At 38.7% G+C, this 13,202-nt stretch overlaps 2 protein-coding genes across 3 annotated transcripts; both read right to left on the reverse strand.

Moving 5' to 3' along the window:
• Window positions 1-345: 345 nt before the first annotated feature.
• On the reverse strand, window positions 346-6,950 carry LOC120013616 (histidine kinase 1-like). Of its 2 annotated transcripts, none has more exons than XM_038865490.1 (13): window positions 6,327-6,950; window positions 5,652-5,888; window positions 4,764-5,561; window positions 4,426-4,673; window positions 4,077-4,236; window positions 3,719-3,845; window positions 3,527-3,616; window positions 2,893-3,078; window positions 2,736-2,805; window positions 2,604-2,646; window positions 2,154-2,294; window positions 921-2,024; window positions 346-829 (listed from the first exon to the last, which is right to left on the reverse strand). In XM_038865490.1, the coding sequence occupies exons 1-13, from the start codon at window positions 6,558-6,560 to the stop codon at window positions 617-619; spliced, it is 3,651 nt and encodes a 1,216-aa protein (XP_038721418.1). In that variant the 5' UTR covers window positions 6,561-6,950; the 3' UTR covers window positions 346-616. The 2 variants fall into 2 exon arrangements, with proteins under 2 accessions (XP_038721418.1, XP_038721417.1); XM_038865489.1 differs by having other exon boundaries at window positions 5,646-5,888.
• A 2,064-nt stretch (window positions 6,951-9,014) lies between these two features.
• On the reverse strand, window positions 9,015-12,731 carry LOC120013619 (protein EARLY-RESPONSIVE TO DEHYDRATION 7, chloroplastic-like). The gene is made up of 4 exons (XM_038865495.1): window positions 11,579-12,731; window positions 11,016-11,182; window positions 9,884-9,968; window positions 9,015-9,493 (listed from the first exon to the last, which is right to left on the reverse strand). Exons 1-4 carry the CDS (start codon window positions 12,550-12,552, stop codon window positions 9,304-9,306), a joined length of 1,416 nt encoding a protein of 471 aa, XP_038721423.1. The 5' UTR covers window positions 12,553-12,731; the 3' UTR covers window positions 9,015-9,303.
• Window positions 12,732-13,202: the final 471 nt, after the last annotated feature.

Genomic DNA, 13,202 nt, shown 5'->3' on the forward strand with positions numbered 1-13,202 from the left:
AATTCCTCCACTCCGTGTGCGTTTTTCTGCCCGCGGGAGTCCCCTTTCTCGCGCTACTTTAGCTCGTTATATTCGAGAAATTGTCCAAAGGGGCACCCGTCAAAGCACTCGTTACCGACGGGTCTACAGGGCAATTCGCAACTATGAATTGTTCTTGTTCAGGTCGATTAGAAGGCGCTTCCAATACTTGCTTGCAAAGAAAGAGGGTCCATTTTCCCACGTAGTTCGTCGGTCAAACCAACGATTCTCTTCTCAAAGTGATAGAGAGATCTTTTTCTAGTTAGACTTCTATCAATGCAATGAAAGAACCATCCCTTCCTGTCAGATAGAAAGCAAAAGATACCCCAACCCAAAGAGCCCTTCTTTCTCTTGTTCTATTTGTCTTCTGTAGACGGTTTCTTATTACTAACACATGCTGATTGATTCTTTGTGAAATCAAAATTTATCATCTGAACTGTAATTTTGGAAGACAGATAGGAAAATTGGCCATCATGAGCCTCGGAGTTGGTCAGTGGAATACAAAGTTGTTACAAAATTTCCTGGCATTTATGCCTGTTTCTGTTGTGTTATTTCACATTCGTTGACAAATCTTTCTGGAAGAAAAAGGTCCATGAGTTTAGGCCCTTTTAGTGAGAGAAAGAATGGTGGAAACCATAAGCTTGTAGTCGATAGGCTTTGTTAAATAAGCATCCATTCCCACCTCCAAGCATTTGGCTTCATCTGATGACATTGCATGGGCTGTCAATGCAACAATAGGAATATGCATCTCAGTTCCTTCTTCTGATTTCCTTATTGCCTTTGTTGCTTCATATCCATCCATCTTCGGCATCTGGGTTTTCCATGAACATAAGAGAAGGTTAGAGCTTTAGCATTTGTGAATTGTTAAAGAAATAAACTATGCACCTGCTTATGATTTTTACCTGACAATCCATTAAGACCAAGTCAATTGGAGGTGAAACTGAGATGTAGTCCCCTGCTGTTGACTCTTCTGCATCAAGCATGGAACTTAAAGCATCTACAGCCTGCATTCCATCCCCCACAGCAACAACTGTAGCTCCCATTTTTTCCAGCATTATGGTTGCAACTCTCTGGAGCACCGGAGTATCTTCTGCTAGCAAAATCCTGAGGCCATCGAGAGCTTTTTGTTCTTTTGCAGCATTGCTCGCATAAGAGTTCCCCTTCTGTTCAGTACAGCTGGTCTGAGATTGTTGTTTCCAGCATTTAGAGTTCTCAAATTGAGGTTCTATGAAAAGTGATGCTTGTTTGGTGCACATTAACATGGGCTTTCCGTTCCCGGTGGTGTGGGAGTTGGGTCGGGTTGGACAATGCTCTTCTTCTGATGGCAAATTGTTTACTTTTGAGTCAACCAAGCAGTTCTCTTCCCTTTGATTCTCATGGAATATAAATCCATTGCCAGAATCAGCACTAACCTTTTCACACATATCTGAATCATCAGAGCTAGCAGTGTCAAACTGAATGGAATCTATCTCAAGACACTCATGGGAATCACCATTTCTTGTTTCTCTCAATTGATTTGAAGTCTTCATCTGCAGTTCAAGGTTTCTCTCCTTCATGACAGCTTCCAGGATCTGAATCATTTTGGCCTTGTACAGTGGTTTGTTAACCATCAACACATGCCCTTTCTGGCGCAGCTCCATCTTTATTGCATTTGAAGTGTCATGATTTAGCATCCATGCAAACTTGGCTTTACCAGAGAATTTGTCAAGGTAGTTTATCTGTTCCTTCCATATGTCCGTGCTCAAGTCCAGTACTGCTATATCAAGAGCAATGATAATAACCGGGTTACTCATGTCCCTGATCTTGCGAACTTCAGCTTTTAAAGTTTCACTTAGAGAGGAATGAGTGTTGAAGTATTCATTGTTTCGTCTTCTGCAATAAAAGAGTTCTCGAAGCATTTGTGTCAGCTCATTCCACTCAGAAGCTTGCAGAGTAGACACCCCATTTTTACGCAACCAGTTGGACGTAACGACTCTCCCCATGCTACCATACAGTGCAAGCAGCACCTGCATTCACATTTTGAATTTGTTAGAGGTTTCAATTTGAACTCTTTTTTAATGTAGGAACTCCTTTTCCTTTCTTCATTTGATTATTTCTTATATTCACTGTTCCAAAAAGTATAACTTTTAACTCACCACAACATTATGCATTGAGAAATCTACTTCACAGTGCTGCTCTCCACCATCAATAGGTGTACTAAGAAGCAAGTATAATCGCATTAAAGTTCCAGGGCCATTCTTTTTCACAACCTTGATCTCTCCTCCCATCTTGTTTACCTGTTGTCACCAGTAAAATCAAAATTATGGGGCATTCACGTTGATGTTGTGAATTATAGAACATCAATATGTTTGGTATGTTCGTCTTCTATATATTTTATTTTTATTTTTTGGATTACAGAAAAACAACTCCGAAAACACGTTTGGTCGTCCATTTTAGAAAATACAGAAAACAGGAAAATAACTAAAATCACTTGAAAACAGGAACTAAAAACAAACCAAAATTCCAAAATTCACAATCCATTGTCATGTATGTTTTATTTGATTTAACATGCACGGGAATTTTATATTGTCGAAAGATTTACTCACCAAGGTGCGAACAATGCATAATCCAAGACCAGTGCCTCCATGCCTGAAGATATTTATAAACATAAATACAGCATAACATTGCAATTGAAAATTCAGCCAATTTGGGTGATGAAGTTTGTTTAAGCTACGTACGTTCGAGTTGTTGAGGGATCTGCTTGCTCAAAACTTTCAAATACAGACTCCCATTTGCTTGGATCAATTCCTACAGAAAATTAAATCAAACTAGCATTAGTTTCCAGGAAGTGCAAAGTTTTGATTTAGGAAATGTCAACATTCTTCGGGTTCATACCACAGCCAGTGTCATCAACTTCGAACCAAAGAATCACTTTATTATCCCTCTTACACGCCTTCCTCATATGATGTCCCTGGTGCTTCAGAATTGTGTTGAGCGCACACAGTGCTTTCTTTTGATGGAGGAGAAACTTTCCAGTGTCATCAAGATTCTCGCACCATCCCCGCAGAACAATATGACCCGCTGCAAGCCATTTGAAACAGTTATTAATGCTGATGTAAAACACATAGGTAGATATACTTGGATGTAATTCTTCTTAAAAGTATCTATATATTCATAGTTGATCCATGTGCAAGCTGTTACTTGAGAATGTACTGGTGAATATTGTCTCAGAATCAACCGAGGGTTCATCCTCTAAATCGGGACCAAATTCATTTCACCATTCACCTCTTAAAAGTATCTACATATTCATAGTTAATCCATGTGCAAGCTGTTACTTAAGAATGTACTGGCGAATATTGTCTCAGAAGGGTTCATCCTCCAAATTGGGACAAAATTCATTTCACCATTCACCTCTCATTCTTCAGTTTTCCTTTACAATTATCAGTTTTTGGTTAGTGGCCATTCTTTATTCAACTGCAAGACACTATAAGTAGAGCCGTCAATCAAGAGATAAGTAAGTTGCACTTACACGTTGTAAACTTGATAGAATTGCTTATCAGATTGGCAAATATTTGAACGACTCGGGCAGAGTCTCCCCGAACTAATTTTGGCATATCATCTGAAAAATTAAAATCAATCATTTAGCACTATTTAACATAAAAAAAAAAAAAGAACTCGAAACACTTTCTTCTGCTCATACTTCCTCAAGATTAAAGCATACCAGAGAGGTCCAGAACAGTCTCAACATTGTGATTAATGCACTGTACAGAGAACATGTCAAAAAGTCCTTCAAGTTCTCGTCCCAAATCAAACTCAGCTTCCTCCAGCACCAGTTTGCCAGATTCAACCTATATGATATATGTTAAGACACAGATTATAAAGCATAATGGGATGAAAAAATTGTGATATCTGTTGAGAATGTGTAGGTTTTGAATAAACCTTATGCCTTGTCAAAATGTTCTGCTCACAAATTCATGATAATGTTCTGATAGGTTGCTAAACTCTTTCTTACATTTGAACTTAGATTTACATTCAAAATTGGTAAATTCCATCAAAAGGAAACATATAGAACATCTGACCTTGCTCAGATCTAAAATGTTGTTAAGGAGCCGGAGTAAAGTTGTTGAGCATTTTCTAATCTGAGTAACTGTTGCATATTGTTCATTTGTGAGACAATCATCGCTTATAAGAATGTCCAGCAGCCCAATTACTGCGGCCATCGGTGTCCTTAATTCATGACTGTTAAGACAACAATAATCACATTCACTATCTTGAAGATAAAAAAAGAAGACATTACTCGCTAAAATATAACATGCTTGAACTTAAATCAGATTTGACTTAACAATCCCCAGGAGCAGAGATATTCAGATATTCAAGTGGGATAAATGTATCAACTAGCCGAACTTTATATGTTCCACAATCCCTCACCTCATGTTCGCCAGAAATTGGCTTTTATAGTTGCTTGATGCCTCTGCTCTTCTCCTTGCATCGAGTTGGCTTATTAGTTCTGCTCTTAGCTTCATTTCCTTTGATACTCCATTTGTCAGGATCAGAATACAAACACATCCGATAATCAGGATACAAACAGATGCAGATATTAGTATGACCAATGTTTTGTAAGCTCTCTCTTCTACTCTTCCCATTATATATTTTCTTGGAATGATAATTACCCCAACCTACAAGAAAAAAGAATCTCACATAAATTAGACAAAGAAATATTTTTCTTCTGGTTACAATGAAAGAATTGGCGTATAATCAAAACTTACCATGGGAAGTCTTTTAAGATTAAGAAAGAATGAATCAATGTAATATTGCTGGTCATCAAGCTTGGCATCTTCTACATGAACCACATGACCAGGAGGAAGCTTATTGCCGTAGAGTTTCTGTAGCCATTGAGCTCCCTGTTGGATTATGCGATCCTCTGAGTCAACAGCCATCATAAGCTTGGGTCCCGTTGTAGAATTTCTAAGGAGAGGAGCATTTGTGGAAGTAGCCAGCAAATAGCCCTCTTGAGAGGTCAAATAGATGTGACCACTATGAACTTCTACAAGTTCTTTCATCAGCTGGCCAACACTGTAAAGTGCTGTAGTAACGCCAACAACAGCCATGATACTTTCATTGTTAGCATCCCATACAGGCAATGCTGCTGAGAGCAATGGAGAATCTATGAACTTGCTAACTGCAACATGCCATGAAGCCACACCATCTGGTACTTGTGAAAGGCCAGCAATGTTGATTAGATCATCGGGTGGGATTTGCATTGGTTTTCCTATCCTCTGACCAGTGATGGGATCCAGTGGTTCACGATACCAAATTGCCGAAAGGTTGCCCCTTATGGATTGATCATTCCATCCACGACGCGATGCCAGAAAATTGGAATCTTCAGATCCACTAGCACTGATTGAATAGTTTACAAGATCTGAGTAGATGTAAAATGTGTTGTTACTTCTATGATCTCTATGGAAACCCTGTACAAAACCATTCCTATAACTTATTGTTATCGCATTGAGAGCTTTACGGCTTACAAACAGTGCCCATGTTACATCCCTCATCATGCCATAGAGCTGATAAAAAGTTCCAAAAAAAAAATGTCAGCAAACTATATTGAAAAAGCCACAAAAATAACAAAATAAAAACTTTAAATCAACCTCAACTTGTTGTACTTGAGTGGCTGGTTTGCTGTATTTACTAATCACATACTCAGACAGCTTAACTTGGGCTATTGTTATTTCTGAAGTAGAGTTCAAGATATTCCACATCCGTAACATTGGACGCTGTAGAAGCTCGTAACGAAGGCCATATGCTAAACTGTTCAATGATTTCGTAGTATAAACTTTCGTAAAATGCCATGTAAGCACAGTCAGCAACCCAATTAAAATTGCCAACATGACCTGCATAGAGCCATTACTATAAATTACAATTCCTGGGTACTGAAAGAGATCAGTTTTTGATGTGCAAATTAAGTTCTTCCAATCAATTCAGAGTATGCATATAACAGGATATATGTGTGTGTGTGTATATATATATATATATATATATTACCATGAACTTAAGTGCAGTTTAACCGCGAAAGAAAATTACACAAAGTTGCTATCCTCGCTAGAACTCATAATTCAAACTCTTCTGCATATTCTAAAAGCTCTAGCCTGATTAAACTCTAAATTAAGAACTTACAAAACAATATAATTGAAGTTGTTGGACAACTGTGTTTCTCTTTGTCTGATCAATATCCATTCAAATTGATTAAACTACATACATAAGTGATCACTCTAACTACATATCCAAAACTTCATTGAGATAGACAGACTGATAAGAAGAAATTCACAAACCATGATAGCTAATCGAGCAACGAAGACACTGTAGTATGACTTGAGGCAACGAGTAGTTGCATACTGAAACTGATCATCCTGCTCAACATCTCCGCGAAAGATTGTTCTCCCACATGGCACACTTTTCCTCTTCAAAGGAATTGCAAGACCCGAGATTCTGTCAAACACCTTTCTCAGAGGAGTTGCCATTGGTGACCATTCAGAACTTTCATCAGATAACCTGTGTACACACATTAGCAACAACGCAAGTGTGCCTCTTTTTGGTGTTGAGAGTGAAAGAGAGAGAGACTGGGTTTAAATATACTGCTTCTTGTGTCATTTTCCACTTTATTGAGGCACAAATGCACATCTTTCTTTGAGTGGGTGTTCTTATTCTCTCATCCACAACATTTTCTTGTGTGACACATTTCCTCGCCTTTTTCTTTTCACTTTCAATTGCTGGCCATTTGGACTTTCATGGGATTTTTCAACACTGAAATGGGTTCTTCTTCTTCTTCTTCTTTACTAGCTAAGATTTGAGTGAGAAGATCACTGTCAAATTCATTTGTGTGAGCAGCGTAAGAGCTACTGAAAACGCCAAGTGAGTGTGAGTGTGAGTGAGACTGCTTGTTAGTTGAAATAATGGGTCAGGCTGTGCCTATGTTAATGGAAGTAGTTTAACAAGAAAAACAGACTTTGTCCCCGTAAATGCCTAAGTAACAGGATGTTTACTAATTTGATTTTTTACTTGCGACTAACTTCAGATATTTACTCTATTTATAATCTCCTCAAATACCCTTCTAATAACCAAGTAGTGGCATATATTCAACGATCCAGTCTCTTTCTCACAACCAACATATTTTCTAAGACTAATAGTCAATGGCCACGACTCAAAAAGAACAAAATCGTGCGAGTTTTTGACCCAAAGTGAACAATTTGATTTGTAATGTTTGGGCTGAATTTTTAACGGAAACTGGGAAAGTAAAAGTAGAGAGTTTTTAACTTTTAATATTTATTTTGTGCAATTTGGGTTGGTAGATGACGAATCATATGAAGATATGGGGGGAGCGTGGTGCATGCACTATCGAGTATCTGGGCTTGACTTATAGTGCTGGAGGATTCATCCTCTAGAACAAATCTTTTGTGACTCCACCTCACAATCCAACAACCCTTAGAAATGTACAGCCCATACTATAAACATTAATTGGGTCACTAGGAGTTGTTGAGGCTCTAGTTTGCCTTTGAAGCAACACTACTTAGTGCCTAATAAAAAATATACATCCCCCTTCAGATATTGCCTTTGACAACAATATCATCAATCAAACATGTGTATAGCAAGTGGCATCTCCTCTTTCCTTCCTCAAGAGTCAAAAGTATCCTTTTAACCCCCCTCTTGCCCTTACTTGAAGGGTAAGATATGGTTATTTCACTGTTTCCTGGATATTGCAAATCTAGACTGTAAATATTTTATTCCATTACACGAATAAGGCCAATTATTTTTCGAATCACCACCACTAGTAACTATTTGGCAATAGCATAGGTCTTAGTTGGTTATCTCTCCGGATTTAGGGGTAAAGAATCTCGCCCAAGATCAGAGTTTGATTGTAAAATGATCCCATTATTTTCAAATGATCTGCATTGGATCTCAGCCTAACTAACCTGTCGGACGGGGAGTTTGAGCTTAGTGATACAAAATGGCCAAAAGCCTAAATGTACGATGATATGTATATAGGTCAATCATAGAAACAGATGCACAGAATAAGGGGGAAAAGACCAAAGAGGTATAAAGATGCATGTTTGTATGGAATAATGGCCAGTCAAATAAAAAGATAAGTAGAGACACACCCTTTATTTGATTCTTGATGCCAATCGCAGGGCTTTTTTACACATCAACACAAGGAGGGATTGCAAGCATCTCTTGGCCACAAAGTCATACATAAATATATGGTATCATAATGAGACAAAGAATCCACTGGAGATACAATTAGATATGATGACTGGGTGTGGTTTCACTATGTGATTCGTAATATAAAACAATATATATATATACACTACAAAAACTTCAAAAAGTACGGCATCAATGAAAATTGATGGTGGAACCTAGAAGGAACCAATGGAAACTTCCAAGTTGGTGCTGCCTCCATATATATAGTACAGACGCGGACACAGTCATAGTGCCTGACCTAAATTGTTGTATAGGCATGGCAACTTTGAAGACAAATTGTTTTGGATGGTTTGGAAATTGGGGCCCATTTTCTCTCAAAGACAATAGCCTACCACACAGCTGTTATTGGTTGGTTCAATGCCAAGCAGACCATAAAACAAATGAGCAAAACCATTTTCTCAAGAAAGTGACGGCCATTGAGGGGTGGAGTCGTGTAGAAAATGACAATCCATGCATTACCAAATATATACTTTTTCTTTCCCTGGCTGCCGGCTGGAAAGAAAATCTGGAGAAAAAAGTTCCAAAAAATCGGCTGACGAAAACAATGTTGACCTAATTTTTACTGGCAAGTACCAAAGGAGAGAACAATTTATGGAATTTTCAATGACGCATTTCAAACTGTAAAAGCCATGTAAGTACCCCAAACTTGAAAGCCAGAGCATCATGAGGGCTCAAAAAATCACTGCATTACCATATACATTCAGAATGAGCTAGCGGGGGGCAGTAGACTTTCTAGTTCTTTCCGTCAATGGAACAGATAAGAATGGGGAAAAGGGGTTTTTTTTTTAAATCATAACAACAGATTTTCCACCAACTTACGACTACATGTTGAAACGAAGTTCTATGACCCAATTCATGAGTACCAGTTCAATTAAAAAAATGTCCATAAAATCAGTTACAAAGAACATCTCGATAGATTTTATTGATATCTACAACAACAAATAGCAACTCCCATATATAAGCATGACTTTAGGGGAGAGAGGGGGCGGTACCTACTTGTGATGGCTCAACTAATACTAATCTGGATTTTAGAAGCACAATGCCAATCAGCTATTACTTGGAACTCTTAGCCTTGTACTCAGCAGCAGCAGTTTTTGCAGCAGACTTGGCTAGAGTGGAGGGTTTTATAACACTCTTTGGGTTAAGTGCCTTTCTGAGCTTAAATGCAGCCCATGCAGTGCCCATAGCATGCCCTGCTGCATCAAGCCCTTGATTAGTAGCGTCTGCCGCTTTTTCCCCATACCTGCAGAACAATGAACAACTATGATTTCAGCTATGTTAAGATTAGTTACTTTGTCATTCAACCCAATAAGTTAACTTGTTGGGTTAGGGTAATTCACATCATTAAATAATTTATGCTGATGTATCAGCATGTCACATCTTTTATGCCTCTCGTCTTTTGTGTATCTACAGATTCACAAAATAGGTTCTGAATTTGAAGCAGCATTGAGCAAATGGACGTCATTTTGTCCATCAGCACCAGCAGACAAAATCAGGGTTAACTTGCTCAGTTTACATAAGGAAAACACGTATTTTGATTGCTTGTCAGTTGTAAGCAAGCGGAAATCATTCTGCTGGTCAAACTGTTGCTAGTTTGCTACTGGTAATGCAGAGTTAAGGATCCAGTGAAAACCTGTGGGAGACGAGATCAGTTGTTACGGTGGATGATGTTGACATAACGTTCTTTCCTGCTACTTCAACAGCATCACACACCTTGTCTATTCACAAGGAAATAGGATAGTTTATAAATAATGTAAATTGAAGGAATAAAAACTGTTAAATAAGGTAAGGTGGAACAAAAAAATGCAGACAATAAGAGTGGGATTTCAAATTACAAAATTACAAACGAACAGAGAGGAGAGATCAGAAACCAAATAAGGCCTCAAGAACTTCATGCAAGGATGAGAAAAGAAAGGGGAAAGCGACAAACAGGAATTGAGAGCTAATAGCTGCCACCCGGGAAAGAAAATCTAACTGCAGGTGCAGTTAATCATAGGTTTCAAACAAAATTAGCCATTTCTTTTTGACTAAGAGTATTGCAATCATATCTACGATTTAATGACCTTTATGGCTTCAGCTGTACAATTAATCACCACAAGAAGTAACGCATCCAATGTCACTCAACTATCTGAACAGTTATTAAAAGAATGTTTCAACTTTTTCAAGCGCATGCACCAGTTTGCATGGGAAGCCCAGATAAATCAAATATCAATATTAATGAATCCCTTAGGGGTAAATTATGAATTACATATATCTTGAAAGATAAGACACATGAAGGTATGACAAAAGGATGAACATTAGCCATGTGAAACAACATCCACGTTGTAATCCCAAAAACTGATTTCTTGCCAAAATATTATTTAAGATAATATTGAAAAACCCCATATTAAACATAAAAGTTCCTGCATGAAATGTTCAGCGATTAGCATGTCAGCATTTCAACATATTGGCTCAAAAACTTCAAATTTAGAATCATTCATAATTGAATGTGATTCTTTTAGCCATGGATGACACGTGTGATGCCTTTCATGTACCTAAACATCATGATACTTTTCCAAGCTCATATATTTCTGTGTGTCAGTCAAAAGCTAGACTTATAAGTTCAGCAACTGTCTCTAACTTGGCACCCAACTTATAGTGATCAATAGGCTAGTAATGGGTTTCAGGATAACACCATAATTTTGACACCAAACACTGAAATGAGAGCAAATATCATATTAAATCTTTCAAATATAAAATTGCAGAGTTTAAGAACATAGACATACTAAATCCATCCAGGGATGCAAGGACAATTTCCCCGGGAAGGAGGCCAAAAAACTTTTTGCCCAATTTTGAGTTTGCAACAGAACCTGTGAAGATTCCAGATACTTTCACAACCCCAGAGAGGACTCCATTTGCTACTTTCTCTGTCATTTTAGTCATTCTCTTAACCCTGTACATTTTAACCAAAAAAAATATCATTCTGAGCTCAATCGAATGGAGTACTTTAACGTACAAATCCAAGTTGTTGCCCTGCCGCTCCGGAGCAAATCAGCATCTCTGACTTTCTATAACAGTATACTGGATTAAGGACCTTATTTCAAAAAGGGCAATACTTTAATGAAAAAAAATGGTATGATCAGATATCCTTCTATGATTTACACAATTTTTCTGAAATCAAAAAATTCCATTAGCAGAAAATGTTCCTAAATATGCATAGAGAACGCAGGGAAAGAAAGAGAACAACATGAAAGGCACATGCACAAACAATCACAGAAAAGGCCAAATGGAAATAACACCAAACGCACTGCCACAAATGAAAATTTATGGTAACATTCCCTTAGAATACCTTTTAATCCTCTTCAAAGTATCTGGATTGATCTCGGCATTCTCCTTGGGGCCAATCCTCTTCTTCAGAACCTCATTTCCCCACTTCAACCTATCCATTGTCACATCTCCACACCACAAAATACCCTTTATCAATTGCCCTGAACCAGAAGCAATCAGCTTTGCTGCAGTGCCACTGTAATCCTCCACATTGGGCGCTAGCGTGGTCCAGTATGCAGCACACTTCCCCTCCATTATCACTTTCTTCTCCCCAGTCTTCAAGTCCGCTGGTGTCATCTCCTTTGCTACCGAATCATCCAACTCCTTCGCCTTCTCCGACACCTTCTGGATTGAAAAGCAGCTGTAGTACTGCAGAATCTCATCCAATTCCTTCAACAGTCCCTCCTGCCCCTTTGACGCAATTGTCAATCCGTAATTCAAGATATCACCATCCGACTCGTCCTTTTTTTTCTTCTCTTTCTTCTTCTTGCTCTTCTTACGCTTTCCATCGTCGTCGCTGGAATCAGATCCCGATCCGTGATCTTTAGGCAAGCGAAGGGAGAAGAAGTAATGCGAACCGTCGAGTTTAACGGCTGCCTCGTCCTTCGCCAACGGCCACTGGATCTCGTCAGCAACACGAGCGAGGACAGCAACGACGTTACCATCCTGGCGGAGGAGTACAATCGACAGATCTCCGCAAGCAAGCTCAACACTGTAGGATCTGTCAATAAGGTGAACAATGGCGCCAGGGATTCTGATTAAGAGCTCCTCCGTCGCCTCTGGTGGTGCTGAGGGCGAGTGTGGGTCTTCGTTGGGGATTCTATAATGGATGTTTTCAGGGAATAGGTTCTCGACGAGGTCCTGCGGGTCGATTGTAGGGTAAAGGTTGGAGTAGGAGGAAGATGAGGAATAATGGATTGAGGCGTCCGTGTTTGATTGGATCACGTCCGGGTAAAGTGACGTCGTTTTGGGAGGATTATGGTTCTGAGACGCCATTTCAGTTGCTTAGAAGCGCAGACGAAGGAGAAGAGGAAGAAAAAAGGAGAGGAAATAAAGAGAGCAAGAATCACCATCGCCGAAGAGGCGTAGAAGGTGGGTCGGAGGATTGGAAGAGATCGAGACACGTGGCCCCCCGGGCGATGGTCCCGCGTTGGGATTGTAGTTTCAACTGTATCGGGAAGGGTTAATGCATAATTAACACGTTATAATTCCTTAATACAATGTTCAAACTATTGAATCGACTGAATAACTAAAAATTCGAATTTATTCCATTTTTTTTAAAGAAAAACCCAACAATTCATTCATCCGAAAGCAAAAGTTACAACTAATATGGTGTTAGGAGCCTACGAAATTACAACACCAAGCTTAAAAAAATATACGTCCGATCCAAGAACAACAAAAAAAACAACACTAAAATATATTTGGACAACATCAGGATGAACAAGACAAAACTACCCCGAAATGAACCCGAACAGACTAAACAAACTAACAAACTAAGAAAAAAAAATAACACAATTAGCCTAGATCAATTGTCTTGACTTCTCCTTCATCAAGATTTGATGTTGAAAAGACTGATCTCCACCGAATCTAAAATCCCCATCAATTTACACCATAGATTTGTGTCGATGGACCACATTTGAAGACAA

Source organism: Tripterygium wilfordii, chromosome 13 (genome assembly GCF_013401445.1).
Source record: "Tripterygium wilfordii isolate XIE 37 chromosome 13, ASM1340144v1, whole genome shotgun sequence".
Taxonomy (NCBI): domain Eukaryota; kingdom Viridiplantae; phylum Streptophyta; class Magnoliopsida; order Celastrales; family Celastraceae; genus Tripterygium; species Tripterygium wilfordii.

Excerpts from the sequence above, each read along its gene's own strand:
- LOC120013616 (XM_038865489.1), bottom strand. The coding sequence starts at position 6,560 with ATGTGTGTACACAGGTTATCTGATGAAAGTTCTGAATGGTCACCAATG. Across the intron at positions 5,889-6,326 it reads TTGCTCGATTAGCTATCATG|GTCATGTTGGCAATTTTAAT; the intron begins GTTTGTGAATTT and ends GGCTCTATGCAG. Across the intron at positions 2,295-2,603 it reads TATGCATTGTTCGCACCTTG|GTAAACAAGATGGGAGGAGA; the intron begins GTGAGTAAATCT and ends TGGTGACAACAG.
- LOC120013619 (XM_038865495.1), bottom strand. The coding sequence starts at position 12,552 with ATGGCGTCTCAGAACCATAATCCTCCCAAAACGACGTCACTTTACCCG. Across the intron at positions 11,183-11,578 it reads ACTTTGAAGAGGATTAAAAG|GGTTAAGAGAATGACTAAAA; the intron begins GTATTCTAAGGG and ends TAAAATGTACAG. Across the intron at positions 9,494-9,883 it reads ACTGATCTCGTCTCCCACAG|GTATGGGGAAAAAGCGGCAG; the intron begins GTTTTCACTGGA and ends ATTGTTCTGCAG.